This window comes from Panthera leo, chromosome A1 (assembly GCF_018350215.1).
Source record: "Panthera leo isolate Ple1 chromosome A1, P.leo_Ple1_pat1.1, whole genome shotgun sequence".
NCBI classification, from domain to species: domain Eukaryota; kingdom Metazoa; phylum Chordata; class Mammalia; order Carnivora; family Felidae; genus Panthera; species Panthera leo.
Window position 1 is genome coordinate 67,046,038 of NC_056679.1, and position 27,712 is coordinate 67,073,749.

At 40.6% G+C, this 27,712-nt stretch overlaps 1 protein-coding gene and 1 pseudogene across 1 annotated transcript in view; one reads left to right on the top strand and one right to left on the bottom strand.

Moving 5' to 3' along the window:
- The first annotated feature begins 364 nt into the window (after positions 1-364).
- Positions 365-27,712, top strand: part of DNAJC3 (DnaJ heat shock protein family (Hsp40) member C3) — an 87,827-nt gene continuing 60,479 nt past the window's right edge. The window contains exons 1-2 of the mRNA XM_042929301.1: positions 365-576; positions 18,587-18,697. Coding sequence (XP_042785235.1) covers positions 495-576; positions 18,587-18,697 — 193 coding nt within the window. The 5' untranslated portion in view covers positions 365-494. The remainder of the gene's footprint in view (positions 577-18,586; positions 18,698-27,712) is intronic.
- Positions 6,910-7,801, bottom strand: LOC122214320 (annotated as a pseudogene).

Genomic DNA, 27,712 nt, shown 5'->3' on the forward strand with positions numbered 1-27,712 from the left:
GCCAAACAGCACACCGGAAAACCTCCTCCTCGCTAACCTCCGGCTCCAGGAGCGACCCTAAAAGGCTTCCGCGGCCTGCGCATGCGGACTCGGCGGCCGCCACACAGCCGGCCCGGCCGCCTCCCTCCCGCCGGCCGCGGCCGTGTGGAGCTCCCTGACAGCTCCACGACCAGCGGACGCTGCCTCGTCTCGTGCCTCCACGTTGTCCTATCAGAGACGGGGCGGGGCGGCGGCCCCCGCAGCCTATCAGCGCGAACCACGATCCCGGCGAGCCCGGTAGGCGCGGGTCCAGGAAGAAGGCGATTGGGCGGCGGCGGCGCTCGGGGCGTAGCGTCGCCCGGACCCCGCCCACCGCTGCCTTCCTCTGCTGGGCGCCAGCTGCCGCTTAGGCCTGAGCGAGAGCCGACGGCGGGCGGGCGCAGCTGCACCCTGAGCGCCGGCGGGGCTGGTGGGCCCCGCACCCTCTCTCCTCCTTACTGCCCGCGCCCTTGGACATGGTGGCCCCCGGCTCTGTGACCAGCCGGCTGGGCTCGGTGTTCCCCTTCCTGTTGGTCCTGGTGGACCTGCAGTACGAAGGTGAGTCCTTCCCTGCTCTGGCCGGGGGAGCGGACGCCCGGGCCAAGCCCCCTGGCGCTTCCCCGCCTGCGTCCCGGCGCGAGTCTTCCGGCGGTCGGGGCCGCGGGGCGGGCGCCGGGGACTCCGCGCGGACCGGCTGGGCCTGAGCCCGCCCCGGGGCGGGGGCCGGCGCTGGGTTCCGGGTTTGTCCGGGGACGGGGTGGTGGGACCGGCGGGCCGCCGGGCGGGGACGGCGGGTTTGGAGGGAGGAGCGGGACCGAAGGGGGCCGAGGGGGTCTAGGGGAGCGGGGCACCCGGCAGCGACTTCGGGAGTGTCCTGGGACGCGGAGTCTGGAGCAGCCGTCGGGCCCCGGCCTCGCTTGGACCCTCGCTTGGACCCTCGCTTGGCGCCTGGAGACACTTGGTCAGTGGTGCTGGGAGGAGGCAGTAAAGGTGGCCAAAGGGGAGGCTTCTTTCGTTTTGGAGTTCCGGGGGGAGGGAGCAGTGTGTCCGGCCGCGTGAAGCGGTGGGGGGGGACAGTGTTGACCGTAAAAAGTTGAGTAACCATCGCACTCCTGTACTCTGCGGTGGATAGAAGTTGTTTGGTTGTTGCCGGTGCTGGAATTCAAGGTCCCGGAGGGCAAGGCACAAAGTTTGTGGTTTTACTATGCCCAGGATGGTGTCCTTCTACTTAGGGCTGGTTTTCCTTTTTCCGAGTTCTCTTGGGGGGGGGGTGGGGGAAGGCCCCCTTAAAGGTGCAAACGCTTAAATTTCTCTTGGGTCCTACAGGTTGGAGTGTTGGTTACTCTAACAATAGCAAAAGTAGAGGGCTGTCCCATCCTAGAGGTCAGCGAGTGGAGTAAGAATTAAAGTTGAAGGTGCCAGTTGAACTAATGCTTCCAGCCTGGTGACTGTGACAAATAATTGGGCATAATGACCTATTACAGTCACTGATCTACTTTCATTCCTATGCAAAGGGCTAGTAGTCAAGGGGTCACACATTTCAGTATGAGACTTAATGTTAGATTTAGAGGAAGTGAGGAGCTGAGGTTGGGACTTGTTTATGGTAAAATCCCCTCAAAATTCTCAACGTCGTTGATGTTGTTCTCCTGGTGAACATATTCTTTTCTGAACCCCAAATCAGAACATATAGCGTGACAGCACTGGGACAAAGAATTTGACATTCGTATTGCGCCAGTCTAGGAAGTTGAGGTTTGAATGCCTGGACCACTTTTAATATGGGTCATGTACCTATTCCAGTTCTCTTGCATTTTCTAATGCTAACCCTCCCCCGCCCCAGTGTCACATTTATGTCCAGTTACTACTGGTGGTTTATTTTGACCACTTAAGAGAAAGTTGCCTATGTTCCATTTAATGCTTTTTTTTTTTTTTTTTTTTTTTTTTTAATGAAAGTGCACACTTCTATGTGATTTTCTTTTCCTGCTAGCTTTTGGACTACCTTTTTGGAATTGCTGTTCTGTATATCGTTCTGTAAGACTCTTTTTTTTTTTTTTTTAAGTTTATTTATTTATTTTGAGGGAGAGAGAGGCGGGGTAGAGAGAGAGGGGGAGAGAGAGAATCCCTAGCAGGCTCCACACTGTCAGTGCGGGCCTGACGTGGACTGAAACTCCTGAACTGTGAGATCTGAGTCACCCAGGTGCCCCTGGTTCTGTAGAACTCTTAATATTTCATTTCCCTCCTACAGTATTTTCCAGAAGGAAAACTTTGTTAGGGAGTTTTTCTGTATAGGAGCCATTGGTGACAGTTCTCAGAGGAAAGCCAGAGTGCTGTTTTTCAGGAGCATTGTCTGTATGAGGGTAACAGGGACTTGGTACAGGTGGCAGGGAAGAAAGGGAAAAGACGTTAAATTTATTAAAGGTCTGTGTGCCAGGCACCTTTCTATGAGTGATCTCTTATGGAGGTATTTGATACTATTCCTCCTTTACAGATGCATTTAATTAAGTGTAGCTATAAGGTCACAGAGCTGTTAAATCTAAGAGCCATAAGTTAAGCTCAGTTTTTCGACTCTGAAGTTCATCTTGTGTGCAGGCTGGAGGCAGAAGTTAAGTGGCTGACAGCATCATGTGGGCCCAAACATTTGTAACTGGTGGCAGCTGGGAAAAATCAGCATTTTGTTTGTTTTTTTTTGGCCACTGGCGGTAATGAACAGAAAGTTGATTTCCTGGCATGTTTAAAAGTGGTCCCCAAACTTGAGTGTGCATCAGAATCTGCCTGGAGGGCTTTTAAAAACTGAGTGCTGGGTTCCCCTACCAGTGTTTCTGATTCAGTAGGTCTGGGTGGGACCTGAAATTTTGCATTTCTAAAAAGAAATCACTGGTGAGAATCACTGGTCTAACAAGACATATAGAGGAGTAGATTAGGTGTCTGCCATGTACCAGACACTAAATTTGGTGATGAGGATATAAAGATAAGAAAGAACCTCTTACCTGAATTGGCAAACTGTTAGCTCCTGTTTTCCAAAATAAGTTGTGTTTGGTTTCAGTAACCTCAGAGTCCTTCAGGGGGATTTAAGTCTGAGGTTTGGAGGGAGAGGAACTGAAGGAGAAGGGTGTGAGAAGAGTGAGTGTGAAGCAACGAGAGCTGCATGTGACTGAGAGGGTCACCAGTAATTGGCTTAGTTGGCCTAGTTTCTTCCCTACTTAAAAATACTCGTCTTTGGTTTTTTCTAGGCTTTTCTGTTAATTGTAATCCAAAGAAAGAAACTATGTAGCAGTCTTATGAATTGAAAGATTACATCTCTTAGCACCCCCTTTTAAAAAGGCCCTTGAAAGAAGGAAGTCTAAAGCACTAGGTTAGGAGTAGAATTTTTGGAACAGAAAGAAAACTTTAGTAGTGTCTAGTATTCTCATGTTACAGATAACGTAGCTATTTTAATTCTTTGCTAATGGTTTGTTCTGTTTCAATGGGAGCACAGCCTGGGAACCAAACTTTCTTTTAACTCTTTTTCTTACTAACATGCTACTGGGACTCAATTTTTCTTTATTTCACTGAACTGACCTGACTAAACTGTTTATTTGGCCATAGGAAAAGAATAGTTGGAAAATTTTAAGTATAAGTGATATTGATAACTTCTATATTCGCCTAACCCACTGAAAGTATGTTTTGTCTTCTCTAAGATTTTCTGACATTATTTGAATTTGGAAAGAAAAAATAAAGCAGGGAAAATGAGTGACTTTAAGTAATATATATACATTAAGTATTTATTTTTATTTTTTTTAATGTTTATTTTTGAGAGAGAGAGAGAGAGAGAGCAAGAGCCTGAGCAGGGGAGGGGCAGAAAGAGGCAGACACAGAATCCAAAGCAGGCCCCAGGCTGTCAGCACAGAGCCTGACGCTGGCCTCCAACTCATGAGCTTCGAGATCATGATCTGAGGTGAAGTTGGACGCTTAACTGACTGAGCCACCCAGGCGCCCCTATACCAAGTATTTTAGCAGGTGGTCAGATAGCTTCTAGAATTATTTTAATGCAATATGCTGTAGTTAGTAGTGTAAAAGTTCCAATTTACCTGACTAGTTATCGTTTGCTGAACAAGAGCCTGAAATGTAGTTTTGATTCTGTGGGACAGGTTGTTCTTTGATGGGATTCTTTGTAGAAATTATTAGGCTTTATTTTCTCATATGAAGTGAATTGTGGTTAAGTTGAATTTCTAGTGTCATGGTTTTCCTCTGATTAATGTCCAGCAGTTTATCTTTGTTCATATGGAAGTATCATGGGAACCCAGTCACCTGCTTTTTAGAACTAAGACATTTCAATTATAGATTTATTTTTCTTCCAAGATCTTTAGAAAGCTGTTTTTAAAAAATTTTGTTTATTTTTTGTTTTGTTTTGTAAATCGATGAGTTTGTGTCATTTGGAGTTCTGGATATGGGAAAGACTCATTTAATCAGTCAGCAGAGGCTTACACTGTAGTGCTTTCTGATGAGATACACATAGTGTGGAACTCACAGTTTTTGTCATTGAGCTTACCGACCACTTGGGGGTATAAGACATGCTTTGTAAAGCATATATATTCTTTTCCCTCCTTTCTCAGTTTAGATTTAGTGGTCCACCTTGTAGTTGCTCTATTGAAAACAGCCTTTAATTTCCTTGCTTCTGTATTATTTTGTCTTACTCACTTGGCAAAATTTGACACCTCTTCAGTCCAACTTGGCAGACTTGTTTGTTGTACCTCAGAGTTGAACATGGCTGGAGAAAAATGGAGATAACCTTGCTGACTGGTTTCATTTTAAGCACATAATCTCAATTTCAAATGCATATGCAATACTGCCAACATTCCTACAATTGCCTTGTGTGTCTGTTCTTGAAAATCTGCATTTCAAACCTTTTCTTTCCTTAAATCTCCAATGTAACCCTCCTTTCCTCCCTTCCTTTACCTCATTCTCTTAGAACGTGTCGTTGTTTGAGAAAATGAAGGCCATCACAGGGTAGTTTCCTTTTCTTTCTTCCACTAAAGGCACTAGCTTACGTGTATCTGTACCCAGTTTGCTACTTTTCTTATGTTAAAATGGATAAAGCATCTCTATTCCTGGCAAAATCCAATTCGTATACTTATGTCCTGGATTCCATTTTCTCTCATCTTCTGAAAGTATTGCTCCTATAGTTATCGTTTTTCTCCTGCGTCATCACTTTGTTCCTCTCTGTGGGATCCTTGACATCAGCACTCCCAAGATGCTGTAGTGTTTCCATCCTAAACTGTTCTTTGATGTAGTGTGTCCCTTCAGATACTGAACTGTATCTTTGCTTCTCTGGACAGCAGGACTTTGAAGAGTTGTGGATAGTCTCTATTTCTTCCTCTTCTGTTCTCTCTTCAACACGTTACTCCGCTGATAACTGCAAAGCCTTACATATCAGACTCTTATTTACTTACACCTGTTTCGTCCTAATCTTCCCCTCATCGTTAGGCTCCCGCCACACAACTTCTTTTACTTCCAAATGCCAACCTCATTTCTGACTGAGAGTCTTGATTCTTGCTGTTCCCACGGTTTGGAAAGCTTCATATGAGGTCTTCAAATGAACATTCGTATTTCAGAGAGGCCTGACATACTATGTTAAAAAGCATGCTCTCCTTCAGTTAATAGTCTCTGTTTACCTTTTTGAATTTTCTTCATAAAATTTCACGTTGTCTGAATTACCTCGTTTACTTTTCTTGCCTGTTATCTCAAGAATATAAGCTTTGTGGAAAGAGCTCTTATCTCTGTACCTAAAACATGTTGAGATGAAGTAGATTAAATATTTTTTAAATTGGTGAGTGAAGTTGACTGAGCTTTTGTTTGTTCGTTTGTTTTTTGTTCTGTTTTGTTTTTGCAAGGACTCTTCATACTTATTTTCTACATTCCTTGAGCAGGGGATCACATCACAACATTTATACCTTCACAGTTAATTGAAGCAAAGACAGGCAATGTCCACTGAAATTGAGCAAACCTGGTTACAATAGATTTTATTTTCCAAGTTCATCTAAGGAAGATTTCGGTGCAGACATTTAGTTCAGATGTATTACACAACTACTCAGCCTTTTTTCCTTTCATTTTGGCTGAACCACTTTTTAGGTCATAATGACTTTAGGGTTTCCAGCTCAGTGTATTTTTATTGAAACTCTTTTGTCATTGGTCCTTAGTTGACTATGGAATTGCTAAGATAATGCACTTTTTGCTCTTTCTGTGGCCAGTTTCCACTTTTTCTGTGTTTCTGCCATGAGACTTCTTTCAGACTCTGCCCCCCTCTTGCTTGCGTCTTGGATTCAGATCAGATCTTTTATAGACAGTATTTTGTCCTTTTTTTTTTTTTTTTTTTTTTTTTTTTTTGGCCTCATGTGCCTTTGTAGAATGACCTTTGGGTTTTCCTCATCCCTAACATTTTTTTTCTTCCCTTTTAAAGATTTTATTTTTAAGTAATCTCTACACTCAATATGGGGCTTGAACCTGCAACTCCAAGGTCAAGAGTTCCATGCCGTACTTACTGAGCCAGCCAGAGGTCCCTCTCATCTCTCACGTTCTAAGTGCTCCAACCTGAATAGCCATCCTGGGCTTGCTTCTGGCCCTGTCACCTGGCCTTAGCTTGAACCTTAGTATCTTTGACCCTTGTTGTTGCCTTTTTTGTTCTTGTTCTTCAGTCTTGATTGTGATTCTCACCACATCATATTCTTTTTTTTTTTTTAATTTTTTTTTTAAACGTTTATTTTTGAGACAGAGACAGAGCATGAACGGGGGAGGGGCAGAGAGAGAGGGAGACACAGAATCCGAAGCAGGCTCCAGGCTCTGAGCCATCAGCCCAGAGCCCGACGTGGGGCTCGAACCCACGGACCGCGAGATCGTGACCTGAGCTGAAGTCGGACGCTTAACCGTCTGAACCACCCAGGTGCCCCACCACATCATATTCTTAACCCCTCAACTTTACATTTCTTAAAATTCTTTAATTTTGCTCTTCAAAATATGATGGATTTCAGTACTAACTTCATTGAAGGACTTAACTACTCTACCTTTTTTCTTATGCTTCCTGTATATTTTGCTGACCTATGGTTATGCTCATCTAAGGAGGAACCTATTGTTTCATGCTGATTAGGCAATGGCATGATGTTTGGTTGCCTAATCAGAAAACAGGAGATAGCTTGTTACCACTGTCACTGTATGTGACAAAGGAATAAAAAGTATCCATGGCTGAAAATAGGGTTGAGATACTACAAAAACAGCCATGATTTATAAATAATTTTTTCTTTTTACATATTAGTGTCTTTATGAATCTTTGGTAGCATCAGTTTGATTTGGTACTTGTTATCACATATTACATATTACACTAAGTATTTTGTTGTATGCTGCTGCCAGTGTATGTAAAGTATACATATTCTTGTGAAATAGAAATTTATGAAAATGCAGAGAGATGTTAAGGATTGACAAAAGTAGAATTTTAGTATGGCATATGTTTAGGGATAAGCTTTTCTATAGGCTTCAAATGTAGTGCTCCTTTGAATATTCACTGGTTCATGAAAAGTGGGTTAGAAAACCATCCACAGATTCATTTTTCTACCAAAAGGAACAGACCTTCTGGGGTCTGAAGGGATTCCTACTTGAAGTTACTGTAGTCAGCAGGGGATTGTGTTGAACCTTGTACAGACAGAATTGTTTCAAATCTGCAGCCGTTTGAGAAAACTTCACAAGCTTGCACTCCTGCTTCCAAGGGAGCTGTTGAACCCCCTGCTTCATAGCCACAACCAGTGGAGGAACCAGACATTGGATTTTATTATTATGATGAGTTGTGATACATTTAAGAAGGAAGATAGTTACATCAGTCAGTGAATATTGAGTGTCCACTGTGGGCAAGGTACTGGATTAGGTGATATAAAGAAGAAAAGATGGTTTCTTCTCTCAAACACGCTTTTTACCTGGGTTGGGTTCTCAGGGGTTGTGAGAGGCCAGCAAACTGTGAAGGTCAGTAATTGAGACAGTGGTATTGCAACTTAAACTCATGTACTTTTGAGTGTGGAGATGTCATAGGAGCACAGAACAGGCTTTCTCCCACCCACCCTCTCACTGCAGTAGTTAGGGGAGGTCTCACAAAGGAGCCAGCATGTGAGGACCGAATCCTATTGGGGTAGAAATATCCCGGGGGGCAAGTGGGAAAGTCCTTTTCATGGAACAGCAAGTGCAAAGGGATGTGGCATGAGAACACAGTCTCTTCAGGGAAGTACAACCAGTTCATGCTGATACAGGAGTGTAAAGTAAGAGGTGGAGGAGTGGTCATGATGAGACTGGACACACATCATGGGATCTGATCACGAAGGGTCTTGTTTGCCTTCAGAGCTGAAGGGGTTTATTTTTATTTTTGTTTTTTAAAAGTTTTTCTTTTCTTTTCTTTTCTTTTCTTTTCTTTTCTTTTCTTTTCTTTTCTTTTCTTTTCTTTTCTTAATTGAGTAAGCTTCATGCCCAGTGTGGAGCTCAACATGGGGCTTGAACTCATGACGCTGGGATCAAGAGTCAGCTGCTTAACTGACTGAGCCACCCAGACACCCCAGATCTGAAAGGGCTTAGATTGAACTTAGCCAGCGATGTGAAAATACCGCATCCTTTTTATTAGGAGTGCGTTTTTGAGGGATCACTTTGGCAGCAGCATGGGGGGCTGGATTTGGAAGAAGGTGAGAGAAGATTCCAGTTAGAAGGCACACCACCTCTTGCAGAGAGAAAGGCGCCTATGCAACAACCTTTATGCTGTGGCAGGGTCTGTTAGGGAGACGTGACCAAGGTGCACTGAAGGCATAATCATTCTTTCTGGATGATTGGAGAGGGCCACAGAAAATTCTTGTAGAGGAGGTGGTATTTACTTATCACATTAAATAGAAATTATATTGGACAGAATTGTAACGTAATAAAGATCTGAGTTTCATTTAGAAGGGACAGAGAAATGCTGGATACCTCTTATAATCCTAGAAGGTGAGAGAAATTTAGTTTGAAGAGTAACTTAACTTTTGGGGTGAGAGTAAGGCATAACTTTTTTGGAGGGTATATACCAAATTAGATTTATCTGAGGGAACAGTACAAATGAAATAACTTAAGTGGAAGTGTTGGTATAGTTTACAGAAAAGTTAAAGGTAACCTCAGCGTGCATGCTTATCTTTGGTGACCAGGGAAGTCAACCTCATGACTATGTGAAGCCAGCCTAAGGCTTAGCTGTCATTGTTACTTGTCTCCCAGGATGTGCTTATCAAAGAGATACTCTGCCATACCAATTCTGGGGCCTCCGTTTTTTGATGGATTTCACCTGCTCATTCAGGTAATAAATGTCAGTGAAGTCACATAAGTAGGGGTCATTTTTGTCAGTGACCAGTTTGTGCAGTATTGTGCATTCAGTAGTGACAGATTTATGCGTTTTTCCAAGGTAACACTTGCACACTCTATTGCCTTCAGCCAGCTCTCTCACTTACTATGGTTTAGTTTCTTGATATCCTGAAAGATTTGAGATTTGGTCACCTGGTTGGTTCTGCAGCTTCCTCAGTATCTTAGCATGTGTCCTCTCTTGAGATTGGAGAAGAAAATATCTGACAAAGTTCTTCAAAGCCACACCATTGAGGTCAAAGTAGTAAGGCATGGAGGCAGAAGTAGGTAGAAGTAGGAGGCAGAGAGCTCCAGGTTGATCTGGCAGTTGATGGTGGTCCCTGGTTCCTGGTTGTAGTTCTGGCACACCTGCGAGGGTAGCCAAGGAGGGTTCTTCTAAGGGCACTGTGGGGAGGTGGTGGAGAGTCAGTTGGGTGTTGAGCTCTGGTTCTTCCAACTACTGTGAAAGCAGGAAACCACAATGACTCAGTGAGGAATGTCTGACCCAAAATGACTTGATAGAATAGTTCAAAGAACTTGGCAAATGCATTCCTTGCTTCTCACTAGACCTAGGTTCAAATCAGCCTTGGAGGTTGGAAACCATTGTGCTAAAATGTCATATTAAATGATGGGTCGAGTGAATGAAGCATACAGGGCTTAGTAACTGAGGGACACCTAGCCTAGATTAGATAGGGAAAAGGATCATGGCCTATGCTGAAAAGAAAGTTGGGCTTTGGAATCGAATTTTGTTTTGACAGATACTGTGAGTCTTCTAGCAGGATGGGTAACTTCTTTAAACCTCAGTTTTCTGAGCTGTAAGAGTATGAAACATGTTTATTTTCTAGGGTTGTGAAAATTAAGTGAAATTATGACACTGAAAGTATCCAGCCCATAGTAGTTTCTTAATTCCTTTTGTGTTACATCTTTCCTGTTAAACATTTTCATAGTTGGATAAGGAAAGCATTTTCACTAATAGTTTATCTCATGCCCAAATTTCTTCCCTCCTCGGGCAGTCTGGAATCTTGTATTGAGTACATTGATCTGATCCTCCCTTTGAGAAAATGTATCAGGAAAATGTTTTAAATGAAACCTTCATACTATTTTGAAGACTACCCCCTTCATACCCCCTGCATTTTGAGAATACACAGAATCCCATCGACATGCCCCTGTAATTACTTGAGCCTCCTGTAATGGGCTGGATTGTTCCAGAGTTCACACACAGTGCTTTCACCATTCTTATTTGATTCTTAGTCATTCTCTACTTTAATTTACCATGGTTCTGTACACACATTTCTCCCTTCATGAGCGATGCACAAATTTTTGTATTTTACACTAGGCACTATAAATGTTTATGGATGGATAGCTTATATTAGAAATTATCTTTTAAAAAATGAAAATGAGCTATCTTTAACTGTTTTAATATTCCACCCCTAATCCCTTAAAGAGATTTAATATAAAATTTTATTGTGGAAAATTGCACACATTTACAAAAGTGGGGAATGGTATATGAACCCCTAGGTACCCATCTCCTAGCTTTAACAGTTACCAACTCATGATTGATCTTATTGCATCTATACCCATGGATTATTTTTAAACCTATCATACATGCTCTCATTTCATTCATAAATATTTTAGAATCTGAAAAGATAAGGATTGTTTTAAATTTTAGGATCTATATCACCTATATTCTCTGCAGTATCTGATTATAATGCTGTCCCTTTGAACTACACTTAAACAAGTGAGGCAGGGTGTTATTGTTGTTGTTGTTGTTTTTGGGGGTGGGAGGAATGAAACCATTTTATTGAAGTGCTTGGGGGAAAGGTCCAGGGGTAGGAAGACAATGAGATCTAACATCCTCCGTCCTGTTGGAATCTCTCCAGCTGCACAGTCCTCTGAGAAAGGAGGCAGGGTTATTTTGCTTTTCTTTCCTGACTTAATTGGCTGCTTAGTTGTAAAATATTATATGTATATAGTGTTTGCAAATATGCTTTACAAGAGTTTTCAGTTGCAAGTGATTATTCAATCAGGAACATCTTTCTCAGTTTATTAAGTTTGTACTGTATTAGTACATGAGTACATTTTTACTGGAAAAAGTTAATCTAAGAATATATGTTATATATATATTTTAAGCATAAAATGAAATCAGAGTGTATACTATAATGCAGCTTGCTACCCACCACACTTCTTCACATTCTTGTCTGCCTCTAATCTCTTTTCTACACTGCAGCCAGCAGGGGTCTTTTTAAAATGTAAATCAGGTAGTGAGTTCCTTAGTAAGACCCATCTAATGATGTGTCTTTGTACTTAGAATAAAATGTAAGTTTCATACCTTGGCCTGAAAGGCCCATTGTGATCTATCTTGCCTGCATCCTCTATCCTTTTTTTTTTTTTTTAATTTTATTATTTTTAAATATTTATTTTGAGAGAGAGAGAGAGAGCGAGCACACATGTGCTTGCACATGAGCAGGAGAGGGTCAGAGAGAGAGGGAAAGAGAAAATCCCAAATAGGCTCCACCCTGCCAGTGCAGAGCCCTACATGGGGCTCTGTCTCAGGAACCGTGAGATCATAACCTGAGCTGAATGGGCTCTATCTCAGGAACAATGAGATCATGACCTGAGCTGAAACCAAGAGTCCGAAGTTTGACTGAGCCACTCAGGCACCTGTCCTCTATCCTTCCTAACATGCTGGAGCCTCCTTTTGATTCCTCGAAGGTGAGCTTGGTCCTATCTAAGCCCTTTGCACTTGTTTTGTACTCCTTGTCTGGACATATTTTGGCATTCTGGAGGCACTTGTCATTCAGGATCCTCCCTATCCCCATACCCCTTTGTGTTTTAACTCAAACATTATCTTCTTAGAGAAGACTTATTTGACCCCTTTGTATTAAGTACTCCTCCTTTCCTCTGGCAGTTTGTTATGGCACTTAGAAATGATTTTATCTGTCTTTTTCTCCACTGCTACAGCAATAAATGAATAAATAGTTGGTCTGTTCTGTGTGTTATGAATGCTGCATCCTTTTGAATTTGTAAGAATGGCCATTATATTCATTTTTAGAATTTTTTTACTATTTGTTCCACTAATTATTTCCCCTAAATTCTCTTACTTGGTATTAGTTTCTTAAAGATTGATTTTATGATTATCTTTGTAAATTTCAGAATTGCTCATTGCCAGTGTGAGAGCAGTTTGTGGGAGAAGGCCAATTGTCTGGAGGCTGGGAAATCCAAGGGTCCCTTCCTTTTCCTTGTATTGGAGTTTGGAGCACAAAGGACTGCATCTACCTCCATGGCACACATTCCCCGGAATGGTGTTTGTATGTGATTTTGCCAACTAACCCTATTCTGTCCTTTCTACATTTTTCCCCTAAGATTTCTGTTTCTCTGATGGCCTTCTTCTTTAAATAAAAATTCCCCCCTTACCCCCAGCAAGGTTATGCATTTATTCTTTAAATAGCTTCTGTAAATTTGAGTATGTTGGGAGGTAGGCTCATGTGCTAGTCCCTGTGGTCCACTTACTTCAAAACATTTTTGATGTAAGAGATTTTTTTTTTTTAATGTTTTATTTTATATTTGAGAGAGAGAGAAAGAAAGAGAGAGCGCACGAGCAGGGGAGGGGCAGAGAGACAGAGACAGAATCTGAAGCAGGTTCCAGGCTCTGAGCTGTCAGCAGAGAGCCCAATGCGGGGCTTGAACTCATGAACCATGAGATCATGACCTGAGCCAAAGTCAGATGCTTAACCGACTGAGCCACCCAGGGGCCCTAGTGTAAGAGATTTTTATAAGCCAGTTTTCTCTTTATTGAAAGGATTTAAATTTTTTAAAAACTTGATTTGGGAAAATCTTAAAAATATACCAAAGTAGAGAGAATAGTATTGTGAGCCAGCTTCAGCATTTATCAACATATGGCCAATCTTATTTCACTTATACTTTCATTTTTCCTTTCAAGATTATTTTGAAGTCAGTGCTGTTCTTCATATTATATATTCTGTAAATACTTCAGTATGTGGCAGAGATGCCAGTGTAATGTTCAAAAACAGCCTTTCTCCAGAGTCACTGATGGGAACCCTGCCCGCTAGGGCATTCTCATAAATGACTAAAGCCTGAGGGATTCTCCTCATTGCCTCTTTGAGGAAGACCACCCTGTTCATCTCTGTTATGGCCACAGTTTAACACATAGTGTATATTCAGTAACATTTGTTTAATGAACTACCTTGGTTTCCGTAGTCTTCATTATGAAAAGCAGGTTATTTTTGGATATGGTATGGAATTAGGTGGAACTACAGGTGACCCTCACTGTCAGAACGTAACTGGTTTCTGAATCGTTACTGCATAGTGAATTTACAGAGCAAGAGCCTATATTCTCATTTTTAAAGGGAAAAATAGGGGTGCCTGGTGATGAGGTTTTGGGATGATAGTGGGGTTTGTGGGGTCTGGAGCCGACGGCCAAGAAAGAATTCTTGAAGACATCTTTGGTGCAAAAGTAATTTTATTAAAGCACGGGGACAGGACCCATGGGCAGGAAGAGCTGCTCTGGGACCCTGTGGAGAGACTGCTTATAGAGTTGGGATTTGGTGGGAGGTAATGTCAAGAGGAAGTTTCCAAAGAGATTTTCATCTGCTAAAGAAGACTCACAGGATACTGGAGGCCTAGCTATTGTCAAGCTAAGGTGGTTTTTCCTCTAGCAAAACATTAGCATTAAGACAGTAGGGAGTTCCTGGAGAAACTCTAGCCTCAGGTAGTTGTTAATGGGTTGCAGGTTATAAGGAAATTTAATTTATCTGCGGTTTCCTTCTGCCTTTGTTTCCCACATCACCTGGGGGGCTCAGTCAGGCGTCAAACTCTTGATTTTGCCTCGGGTTATGATCTCATGGTTCATGGGATCTTACAGTGCTTGAGGCCTGGAGCCTGCTTGGAATGCTCCCTCCCTCTCTCTCTGCCCTTCCCCCTGCTCATTCTCTCTCTCTCTCTCTCTTTCTCAAAATAAAGAAATAAACATTAAAAAAAATAAAGGGAAAAATAATGCTTTCCCAGCCCATTGAAAACTCCCAACTAATTTCTCTACATGTTACTCACACACTCTTAAATAGGGTAGACATCTTCACATTGTTGCCCCAAACAAACAGGGTTCACAGGATCCTAAGTTTTTGAGGCCATCAAGTTAAGGTTTTCTCCTTCCCTCCCTCCCCTTCCTTGTCTTCCTTGTGTGGAGGGGTCCATCAGGCAGCCAAGGTAATAAGACACTGCACAGAAACTAGGAACACTGGAAGCTGAAAAAGCTACTTTGTTTAGTAGGGAAAATAGCAAGATAGAGTGCATTTCTTTCAGCTCTTTGCTATGTTAGATGAAATAAAGAATTCAGTTGCTTTTGATGGCTAAAGTGGCAGGCTCACATAGTTGCCCACATTGTTGTGGATATCCTGGACCCTGCACTCCTGGTCTTTCTTCACCTGCCCTCCACATCCAGCCAGTCACCGCAAGTCATGTGTAGTTGTCTTTCTCTCTTCTATTCCTCTGAGCAATCTACTCTTCTTTTTTTTTCATGGCTTCTACTCCACACTCCTACTCCACACTCTCGATCGCCTCGCTGTCAAGTTACCTGGGTTGTTGTAACAGGATACCTTATGATTTCCCTCTTCCGTGCTGGCTATTTATGAGACTCACCTAGCACTTAAAGTGACCCACTCCAGAATAATTAAATCATGATGGAGAGGAGAGAGAGCTGAAATGCAGGACTTTAATTTCTCTGATTAATTTCTTTGAAAGCCTCATTAATTCTCTTCCGTCTGGGCATTTAAATGTGATGTCCTTTGTGTTTGGAGTGTTGGGTTTTTTTTCCCTCTTAAGGCTTTTTCATGCAGGCGGTATTGTCCCCATTTTTCCTTTGGGTTTCGGGTGATACTTCAGTAAAACCCCCCTCAGTGCCGTCTAGTAGAACCTTCTATGATGATGGGAAGTGTTCAATATTATGTGCACTGTTTCCTGGACTAGCCGGTAGCTTTCCAGCACTTAAACTGTGACTAATGACTGAGAAATTGAAATTGTTTTCATTTTTTAAAAAATTTATTTTTGAGAGAAAGAGCAGGGGAGAGGAGGAGAGGGAGGGAAGGAGGGAGGGAGAGAGAGAGAGAGAGAGAGAGAGAGAGAGAGAGAGAGAGAGAGAAATGAATGAATCTTAAGAATCTTAAGCAGGCTCCACGCTCAGCACAGAGCCTGACACAGGACTCCATCCCATGACCCTGGGATCATGACCTTAGTTGAAATTAAGAGTTGGACAATCAACCCACCAAGCCACCCAGGCACCCCAAATTTTAAATTTTATTTAACTATAGGTGTTAGGTGCCCTAACTTGTGTCCTTACAGCACCCTGCGTGTATTCCCTCACTACAACACTATATTGTATATTTTCCGAAAATTGTATTATTAAAACATTTCATAAAGTTGAAAGAATTTTGTAATGTATGCTCCTATATCCATCATCTCGATTCTGCCATTAATATAATTATCATACTTGGTTTTAACACATATTTATCTGGGCATTTCTCTACCCATTAATTCTTTTCAAAAAAATATATTTCAAGGGGCACCTGGGTAGCTCAGTTGGTTAATCATCTGACTCTTGATTTTGGCTCAGGTCATGATCTCATGGTTTGTGAGATCGAGCCCTGTATGGGGCTCTGCACTGACAGTGTGGAGCTTGCTTGGGATTATCTCTCCCTCTCTTTCTGTCTCTTCCCCCACTCAAAATAAATACACAAACATAAATATATATATTTCATAATAATATCCGTGCAGATTTCCCTAAACACTTTAACATGCATATCATCAACAGCTTTTTTGGGGGTAAAATTTATGTATAATAAAATGTCCGTATTTTAAGTGTCTATTTGCTGAGTTTTGATAACTGCACCTCCCTGTGTACCCAAACCTCTATCAAGATTACAACATTATCACACCCCAGAAGGTTCTCATCTGCCCTTTCCCAGTCTGTCCTTTCTCCCACCTTCCCAAGTGATGATTGTTCTGAAATTTTTTCGGGCAGTGTCTATTTTAGCATCATTCTAAGTATCTGAATAGTGGAACCTCATGCTCACCATAAATGAGAAATGCTTTGGCTTCTTAGTTTCCATATACACCCTTCTACACACGTTACATTCAATTTTGTGTTTGATTTTCAGCTCAATCGGCTGTGTGGCTACAAAAATAAGAAATTGTTTCAGGGCTGACATGGAAGCTCGCAGAAAGAGACTTGAGCTGAGGGCTCGGGCTGAGCTGCTTCTTTCTTTGTCTCTGAAAGTGCTCTAATGCACTCAGAAGAATCCCCTCGCACCACAGTCCTTACCTTCATCACTACTGTTATTGGGGTCAAGTGCAACAACAGTCTCGGTTTTCTAGTTAGTATGGGATTACTGTCAACCACAAATGGTATCTTGATTAATTATGATTCTAATACCTGCTATGGATTACTGACATCTTATTTCTCATTGACAATGAGCTCATCACTACATTCAAGCTCAAGGATATGACCAAACTTGTCCTTAAATCCTGTCTTTGTGGGTCTGCTAGGACCATTCCCCAGTGCCAACTGTATATAAGTCTGGATCCATTCAGGAGACAGAGACCACAGAGTAATTTAAAAGAGGGAAGTTTAAAGAATTGTTACACTATGATAGGAGAATAACTATAAAGATGTAAAGGGAGCTCTAAAGGATACTCTGGGGCTAACAGGTGGTCCCCAAAGAAGGGCCAACTTAGAGGGGTGAACTACTAAAGTCTTGGGTTTAAAATCTTATTAGAGAAGGTAGAGGTACAACCTTAAGTTGCTGGTAGAAAAGTTTGCTGAGTTGCTGAGATTAGAGCTGGTCCACTGTAGCTGGGCAAGCAGGAAATAACCCTCTTAAGTGTAGTTGAACCTGGGTTGGTTGGCCTGTGTGTGGGGGGGGGAGTCAGGGTGCTGTGTGTGGGCATAAAACCTGGACTTCATGGTGTCCTCATTGGGAGGTAGTGCCTGGTCAAGGCTACCAGGTTGCTGAGGGACTGGACCCAGGGGCATATGGCTAGGACTGGGAGCCACTGGGTATTCTCCCCATAGGTACCGTGCAGTAGGAACCAGAACAAAATAAAGATAGCAACAAGACCCTGAAGGTGTCTTTCCTGCAGTGCCCCTTCAGTACCTTTTACTTGACAGAGTGTAATATTGTACTCAGTATAAAGAAGAAATGCTTAAAAACTCCAGTCCATTTTTAAAGCCAGGTACTGAAAGATGAATTCAGAGGAGAGAGGTAGCACATTGATAACTGGCCTGTTCAGTCAGAGGAGGTTATTTTACTCACAGTTCCTCACGAGCTCCCCATTTTACCCAGAGTGAAACCAAAGCCGTACATGGCCCTCTGCTTCTTGACTTCATCTTCTAGTACTGTTTTCCTTGTTGGCTCTGGGGTAGCCATCCTGGTCTCCCTGCTGTTTCTGAAACATAAGCTGGCATTCTCCTGACTTAGGGCCCTTGCACTAACTGGTTCCTCTTAGAAAGTTCTTTTTCTACATATCTGCCTGGTGAGTTCCTTCCTTTCCTTTGTCTTTGCTCAGATGTCAGCTTCTCCATGAGGCCCGCCCTTGACCATGTTCTTTAATACTGGAAGCACCAGCCCTTCTGGTGCCCTCATGTGGCTTGACTTTTTCCATGGTACTTCTCACCTAACATACTGTGTAGTGTATGTATTTCTCGTGTCTGCCTTCTCCCTTCATAATGTCAGGTGCCGTGAGTGGCAGAGGTGTGTGTGTGTGTGTGTGTGTGTGTTTTGCTCACTTATCCCAAATACCTAGAATAGTGCCTGATGCATTGTAGATGCTTAATTAGTACTTGAATATTAGAGTGGACTCGGTGATAATACCCATTAAAATGAGATTCCATTTTAACAAAGGAATTCTGACTTTGTTGTTCGATGTATTTTTACTACTGGGTTATGCAGTTTCCTTTATATTTTGGAGACAGTTACATTCTTTTGATATGACCAGGGTGTATTTTTGGGTGGCTTATATGCTTTAAATGAAGCACTGTGCTTTATTAAGTTACCTTTTCTATAGCTAAAGCTATGTCTTTGGCTTCTGTGACTCTTATCTGGGCAAATGCTTGAGGGAGATAACTGTATTTTTAACATTTTATTCAGAATTGAATCTTGGTCATGGAGAGTTAACTGATTTTTGTTGTTGTTTTTAGGTGCTGAATGTGGAGTAAATGCAGATGTTGAGAAACATCTTGAATTGGGCAAGAAATTACTTGCAGCTGGACAACTAGCTGATGCTTTATCTCAGTTTCATGCTGCAGTAGGTTTGTATCTTGGAACCAAAACCCTCAGTGGCCATCCTAGTTATTTCTAGTTAACAGCATTTGGATAACATTTAAAATAAACATTATTTAATGTTGAAAGAAAACATTTAAAAATATTTGCAGGATTCTGGGTGAAATAGATTAATAAAATAAATACACAACACTTAAATGCATATGTATCTAACACAAGAGAATTTTCCAGATAACTACATTTTCTACTCTAAGTATCAAGAATAAGTCAAGATAATTTTTTTTTTAAGATTTTTTTTTAACCTTTATTTATTTTTGAGAGAGACAGAGTGAGAGCAGGGGAGGGGCAGAGAGAGAGAGGGAGACACAAAATCTGAAGCAGGCTCCAGGCTGTCATCACAGAGCCCGATGCGGGGCTCAAACCCACGGACTGTGAGATCATGACCTGAGCTGAAGTCGGACGCCCAACCGATAGAGCCACCCAGGCGCCCCAAGTCAAGATAATTTTGACAGAAAGCTTTTCTCACTGTATTATATAGTTTTTTACCCCCCCTAAAAGATTTCACTAAAGACGGTTTAATTTTCTTGATGACTTGAGATCAGAAGTATAGTTCTTTTACTTTGAGGCCCTTGGGGGTTCCTGCAGTCCGTTGCCTCTTCTGTGTTGGTCAAACTTCCTCACTCCCTTAGGCTGGACATCCTGTTGCTCACTTATGTTTGTCTATAGTTTCTACTCTCTGCAGCTTTTAATCTATTGGGACTGAGAGGAACGAGATGGCCACAATAAATAGGTTCTAAGTGAGGGCTTAAAGGATTTTCTATATGCTTTTGTGCAGGACTTTCTGACACTGACTTTTTGGAATCCTCTCTTAAATTATACATTCTCACTTTTATTTGGGATGGTTAAGAGTGACAAGTTAACCTGTAGGGTAATGAGGTGGGTTTTTTTGTTTATTTTTTTCTGTTTTTGATAAGATAAAGTTCTCACCAGAAGAATGATCATCCCACTCCTGTAATTTACTTTGTAAACAGAACATAATTAGATTTTGGTTTGGCAGTATTTTTCTTAATGCTTTTTTGTAAACTCACACTTTTATTACTGGTATTATTAACCCTCTGGAATAACAGGAAACCAAGGTTTTTAATCTTGGGTTTGCCACTTGATAATCCTATGATTATTGGTTAAGTTATGTAAGTAAATATAGACTTAAACAAGTTACCTGCATATTCCTAGCAGTTTTCACTGTGCCACCTAAAAGGATTTTTTGTGAAGATTGGTGAGAATAATGTATATAAAGATTTTTTTTTGAAAATAGGGTACAATCACACATGTAGGATCTGTAGAAATATAATTTTTATATCTCTGAAAATTAAGACTTTTAAAAAACAGACTTGATATGTTAATAGAATTTTCTTAACTATGTGAAATTTCTGTTAGGTTGGTTTTTTCATTTTAGCAATTAGCTCACCTTGGGAGGTGGTAGGTAATCGGCACAGCAATTTGTACCAGTTAATTTTCACTGGAGACCATATACTAAATGACCATGTCACTACTGAGTCCACACTGTTCTGGTGGTTTGAGCTCTGCTGCAGCGTGGTAGTTAAAAAAATTTCAATTATTGTCTTAGATAAAGCATATCTTAAAAAATATTGATTCTTCCCTAGTACTGCAAGAATATTTGCAGAAACTTACACCTCCTACCTATTTTCTACTTTATTATTTGCTTTTTTAAATCTCCCTTTTAGCAGAAACGTTAAGGCCATGGCATATTGTTACGGTCGTTTAAAATGACTCCTTGCTTTTCTTTAGCTTCACTGCTGTACTTGAACTTTTGAGATGGTTCTTCCCCAAAATACCCAATAAAATATTATATTCATTGTCAGATGTCAGTTAGTAAAGCTAAGAACTGATAATTTATTTGTGAAATTCGGCGAAGGGAGAAAGTGAAGCAGTGCTAATGCATTCAGAGTTCAGAGAGCTGTAGAGCTATGTGCCCTTTTGTTCGTCATGATTTGGCGACTTACAACAATTCTCAGAATGTTCACATGTCTTGATTTCTCAGAAAGACCTGTGTAGTTTGGGACATTCATCATCTTAGTTTGTGTCAAACACAGATTATAGCCCACTGTAGAAAACAAAGATTAAATTGTATATGATGGCAGTATACAGGAGATGGTGAGGGGGGTGGTGGTGTCATGGCCTACTGACCCTCCTATTAAAAGTGTGTTTATCAGAAAAGAACGTTAGATCCTCTGTTTCAGTTGTCTGGTTTACCAGACCTCACATTTAGCATGGCCACACTGGCTGCTTCAGGTAGCCCAGTGAGTTAGGGAAAGCGTCTCACCAACAGTGAATTTGTCCGGGTCTCCTGACTTGTAGACTAACAAGTTGTGTGCTTGTTGCTGTAGGCGGTAGAGCTGGGCTGCTGTAAAATATATGCCAATCTTCTGTGGTGAAATATCACCCATGGTTTAATACATTGCTTTAAACTGACTGTGTAAAAGAGTTCATTAAATGTTTATTCATTTGTTATACTTCCCAGCTTCTAAATTTTGTGATGTACTTTATTTAACTTCTGTGATTAGAAATTGATGTGAAAGTTTGTAATAGAATTTGGCTGGCAGCATTGTAAGTATCAATGAATCATTTCTTATTATAATGCTGTAGTTGACATTATTTATGGTTGTGGCACCCTTCCATTTTCATTCTTGAAAAATTACTAGGTGCATTTTGAAAATTACTTGGGCTTGGTATGTTTTATGATTACATTTTTAACACAAGAAAAGGTTTATGTATTAAAATTCAGTAGTGTCACATTGTTCCTACAGAGTGATACGGGTCTATCAGTGATATGAAGTTTTTTTGTATCTGGCATATGAATATTTTTTGGCAGGAGTTTTAAGATTTAAGATGGGGAAATATTCTTGATCTGTCGGAAACTGTGATTTAAGGAAGGATGTTGATTATCACTTTCCAATTAGTCTTCTAAAACAGTTGCATCCATTTCAATGTTATGAAGTAGTCAGACACAAGTATTGTTTAGAGATTTATCATTAGAGAAAACTGCAGTGCAATGTGAAAATGACCTGACTCTCATTCCTGCTGCATGGTCTTAAGGAAATAATGAATTCTAGGGTCTGAAATCACTTTTTTGATAGACCTAACAGAATGTCTGAGCTATATTGGGCAGGAATGCCTGTCTAATGTGGTGGATTAAATGGTAGGCATGTCTGAAATGATAGTTTTCTCTATTTGCTTGGAAAGAAAATCAGTATCACATTTATAGTTTTGCTAAATCAGAAAACAAAATCTATGCCTACATTTATTTGTCACAAACGTATCATGGTGCTTTCTCATCACATTTGGACCTCATTTGTGAAATGGGGATGGGCATTTACTATTCACATTTACAGAAGGAAAGAAAGTACCTTAGTGACTTTTTAAACATCGTGTTCTAATGCAAAAGATTGTGAACTTCTTAAGGATAGGTAGAATCTCATTGTTGTTATTACCATTGTCATTATTTTTACTGAAGTATAATTAGTATACAATGTTAGTTTCAGGTGGATGGACAACATAGTGATTGACAATTCTACACATGATTCAGTGCTCACCACAATAAGTGTAGTCATGTCATCATACAACATTATTATAGTATTATTGAGTATATTCCCCTACTGTGTGTTTCATCTCTTTTTTATAAAATAAATAATTCTTTTTATCTATTTTACCCATCTCTCTACCCCACCCCATCCAGTAGTCATCAGTTTGCTCTCTATATTTAAGAGTCTGTTGTTTGTTTGCTTATGCTGTTTTTTAGATTCTACATATAAGTGAAATCGTATGGAAGGTGCCTAGCTGGCTCAGTTGGTAGAGATGTGACTCTTGATCTTGGGGTTGTGAGTTCAAGCCCCATGTTGAGTGTAGAGGTTTATTAAAACTAAAACCTTTAAAAATAAAATAAATGAAATCGTATGGTATTTATCTTTTCCTGATTTATTTCAGTTAGCATAAAGCATAATACCTTTTAGGTCCATCCATGATGTTGCAAATGGCAAGATTTAATTCTTTTTTTCATGGCTGAGTAATATTCCTGTGTGTGTGTGTGTGTGTGTGTGTGTGTGTGTGTGTGTGAGAGAGAGAGAGAGAGACAGACACACACACACACACACACATCTTAAAGATAGGTAGTATCCTATTTTGCCATTATTATTTTAATCTCTGGTAGGTGCTCAGTAAAAGTTTAAATGAAGGGATAGAGTTGGGTTAGCTGGGAGCAAGAATAACATTTTTCTGTATTTAGACAAGTGTGGTCTTTCTGTTTTCCACTACCACTGTTTATAACATCATTTGTAATTGGCTTTCTGATGTATTTTCTTCATTAGTTGTATTTTATTACAGCTTATCTTTTCATATTTGAATAGTAGTTTGAAGATTAGACCTTAAATCCATCTCTCATGTTCAAGTTTCTAATAAACGAGTATAACAATTTGAATGGCATGTTTTCACATGAAATCTAGTATTTCTATAGGTAGGCTTGCAAGTATTTTAAATAATGAACTGTATTGTGTATTGAATGGATAACAGGATAAGTGATTATTTTCAAGGTTGTCAGATGTTGTTTTATGAGAAATTAAGCATGAATTTTTAAACTGATCCTTGTTCAGTTGCTACTTCATGCACAATGATACAGGAATGGACACTAGTTCTAGGAACTGTTGGTATTTTAAGATGAAGATCTAGGGAAAACTATTTTGTTTTGCCATTCACGTGACCTCATACGACTAAGAACATTGATTTGAAGGCAAGGGAAATAAAAGGACAAATTAACTATTGGGACCTCATCAAGATAAAAAGCTTCTTCACTGCAAAGGAAACAATCAACAAAACTAAAAGGCGACTGACAGAATAGAAGAAGATATTTGCAAATGACATATCAGATAAAGGATTAGTATCCAAAAACTATAAAGAACTTACCAAACTCAACACCCAAAAAACAAATAATCCAGTAAGAAATGGGCAGAAGACATGAATAGACACTTCTCTAAAGAAGACATCCAGATGGCCAACAGGCACATGAAAAGATGCTCAACGTCACTTCTCATCAGGGAAATACAAATCAAAACCACACTGAGATACCACCTCATACCAGTCAGAGTGGCTAAAATTAACAACTCAGTAAACAACAGATGCTGGCGAGGATGTGAAGAAATGGGAACCCTCTTGCACTGTTGGTGGGAATGCAAACTGGTACAGCCCCTCTGGAAAACAGTGTGGAGGTTCCTTAAAAAATTAAAAATAGAACTACCCTACGACCCAGCAATAGCACTACTAGGAATTTATCCAAAGGATACAGGAGTGCTGATTCATAGGGGCACATGTACCCTAATGTTTATAGCAGCGCTTTCAACAATAGCCAAATTATAGAAAGAGCCCAAATGTCCATTAACTGATTAATGGACAAAGAAGATGTGGTTTATATATACAGTGGAATACTATTTGGCAATGAGAAAGAATGAAATCCTGCCATTTGTAACAACGTGGATGGAATTGGAGGGTATCATGCTAGGTGAAATAAGTCAGAGACAGATCTCATGTTTTCACTCATATGTGGAACTTGAGAAACTTAACAAAAGACCATGGGGGGAAGGAAAGGGAAGGGGAAAAAATAGTTTCAAACAGAGAGGGGCAAACCATAAGAGACTCTTAAATGCAGGGAACAAACAGAGGGTTGATGGGAGGGGCAGCGGAGAGGGGAAAATGGGTGATGGGCTTTGTGGATGGACTTGTTGGGATGTGCACTGGGTGTTTTATGTAAGCGATGGATCACAGGAATCTATACCTGAAACCAAGAGCACACTGTATGCACTGTATGTTAGCTAACTTGACAATAAATTATATTAAGAAACAAAACAAGGTGTTCACTGAAAACATGAAAAAAAAAGAAAAAAAATAAAGAGCACATTTATTTATTTTGAGAGAGAGAGAGCAAGTGAAGGAGGGGCAGAGAGAGAAAATCCCAGGAGGGGCAGTGGGAGGTGGGGGGAGGAAATAGAGAGAGAAGCGGGGGCTCTCCTGAAGCAGGGTTCGTGCTCACCTGAAGCAGGGCTCGGCCAGTGTGAGACTCAAACTCGTGAACTGTGAGATCATGACCCGAGCCTGAGTCAGATACTTAATGACTGAGCCACCCAGGCACTCAGAACATCGATTCTTGATTCATATGTTGAGCCATTGTCATTTGATTACTCAATTTTGTAGGTTCATTGTTATAAAATGGGTCTCTAATCTGATTTCATACCTTAAAAATACCTAAAAACTGAAGAATAAAGTAAATGAAAGTGCTCCAGATTATTGTATATAAACATTTTTTAATATATGTGTAATCAAATACTTAAAAGCTGTGTCATATGTAATCCTCATTAGAGGTTTTTCTGCATGGACTGAAATGGTCAGTTTTTCCCCAAATAGAAGTGTAGGTACCTTCTTGATAAGTTGCCCAATGCTAGCATTAAGCATTCGTTTTTTTTTTTTTTCTTGAAAGAACTAGATACAGAGGTCAAAATAACCGACATCTGTTTTTCAACATGCCATTGCTGATTTCATATGGGAGAACGATCTGAATATCCTGGTGAGGCACATCTTTTTAAGAGCCAGGTCTGTTCTCTGGAATCCCTGCGTGGGGTGGCTGGCAGGGAGAAAGGGAACTGGGTGACCAGATGTTTGTTTGCTTTGCCTCCTGGATGGAAAGCACTCCAAATGGAAAGCTTACCCGGACCAGTGAGGTCAGAATCTACAAGCAGCAACTCTTTGAAAAGCAAGAGATGGCAGTGTCTGTCATACCCTCTGTGCCAACTTGGGAGGACTGCAGGGACCAGAGGGCGGGCAATGCAGCAGAGACTTTAGCCCCCTTCCTCTTTTGTCCCCTCTGAGAAAAACCTCTTCTGGACTGGACAGAGTGTGACAACAAAACATTTGCTCCCTGGGTTTACAGACCTGGCTCTGGAAACAAGACCCATGGGAAGTGGACCATATTCATCCGGAGGCTGGGAAATGTTTCTCTTGGTCTGTGGCAGGGCTGATGTTGGCGTGCTTCCTCCTTGTCCACAACAGGATGGCACTAGGGAAAGCAAACAGAACAGAAGCCAATGTGAAGGATTTCTTGGGCTTTCTCAATGAGAAGGACCCAGGAATCAAAGCCAGAAGCAAGGGAGGAGCTCCTGGGGTATGGTAGGGCTGAGGAGACCCTGTGGGAAAGCTGGCTAGCTCCAGGGACCCGCTGAGTACTACAGTGTCCTGTGGAAATGAAAGAAAGACCAAAGAAGCCATGTCTGTACTGACTTTAGCCCCTTGCTTGTCCTAGGCAGGTCTCAGTGTTGGCATTTGTTGTGGTGATCAGGAATTTGTTTCCATTTCCTTTTATTTGAATACCTTGGGCCAGGTCATATGGAGACACTCGAGTAAATTCACTCAAGGAGTTTTATTTTCTCTAGACTGAGGTGTGTGTATAAATAATTGATACCAGAGGGAGTGATAAGTGTTATGGGCACAGTAAGAGGTATACTATATTATAGAATGTTATGGAAATTGAAGGAATGGAAGGTATATATTTCACATGTGTCATCAAATGAGTCATTTGAGCTGTGCCTCAAAGATTGAGTAGGATTTGGACATACGAAGATGATCATGTGTGATGTAAACTCCAGGTCTTAAATCATGTTACTTCTAGTATTTTTTGCTTAGTGTAAATAAGTCATGGAAAACTTAATTTTTTTTAAATTAATGAATATAAAAGCACTCTGTTTATTATGAAACATTTGGAATGTGTTTGGTATAAAGAAGAAAATCTGATCTCTCTGCCCAGATAACTACTGTTGACATGTGGTGAATTTCCTTTTACTTTTAGAGGCAGTCACTTAAAAGTGACTGGTATCAAGTCATTGTTCAGGCCAGTTATGCTGCCCAGACTCACATATTTTTAATTTATTGTACATTCTAAATCAAATATAAACTGAACCTAAAAATATTATATATCATTTATGCTCTTAAGTATAGTTACTCTATATCTTACTTTTTCCTCAGGCTAATTATAGCATTTTGTAGGAAATACCCTATATACAGGCGGCTGACTATGCTCTTTTTTTTTTTCCTGGTCTCCTGAGCAAAATTGATCAGGAAAGAAATTTCAGTGATGCTTAGCTGGGATCTATGGATTGTTTTTGGTTTTTGTTTCAGATTTGAGGAAAAAATAGTTCTTTAATTGTTAAAATGCCCAGTTTTCATAGCTTTTCAAAAATATGATCCTAATAAAATAGTATAATGAAAGTATGTTACAAAATTTTACTGTTTTGACCATTTTTAAGTGTATTAGGTTAGTGGCACTAAGCGCATTCACATATTTGTGCAACCTGCATCACCATCCATTTCCAGAGCTTTTTCATCATCCCAAACTGAAACTCTACCCATTAAGCAGTTGTTCCCCATTTTTCTCTCTCCCTTTCTCTCCTTCCTTCCTTTGTTTTTGTAATAGCCATCTTAATGGATGGGAAGTGGTATCTCACTGTGGTTTTGATTTACCTTTCCCTAATGATTAGTGATGGTAAGCATCTTTTCATGTGCTTTTGGCCATTTGTATATCTTCTCTCATATATGGTTTTATAGCTTTACTTTATCCTCCTGCCGTCTTTTGCTCAGCAGTGGTTCAGGTAGGTTAATGCCATTAACAACTGCTCAAAACCATGATTTTGAATGATGACAAACCATTCTGTCATAGATTGCCATTGGTCATGTTTTTCAGATGATAAGACCTTCAGGGGTAGAACTTTCAGAGAGTTTTAGTTGTAAATCTTATAATGATAGAACTGTGCATAAATAAATATTTGTTTAAGACACGTGGCTGGATTTGGTCAAGATATATATGTATATATCTATATCTATATATCTATATATACACACACACACACATATACACACACATATGTATTTCAAAATTGCTTTCTAGAAGGACTGTTTGGCAGCACAAGGTTTACTTCCACTGAGTAAAGTAG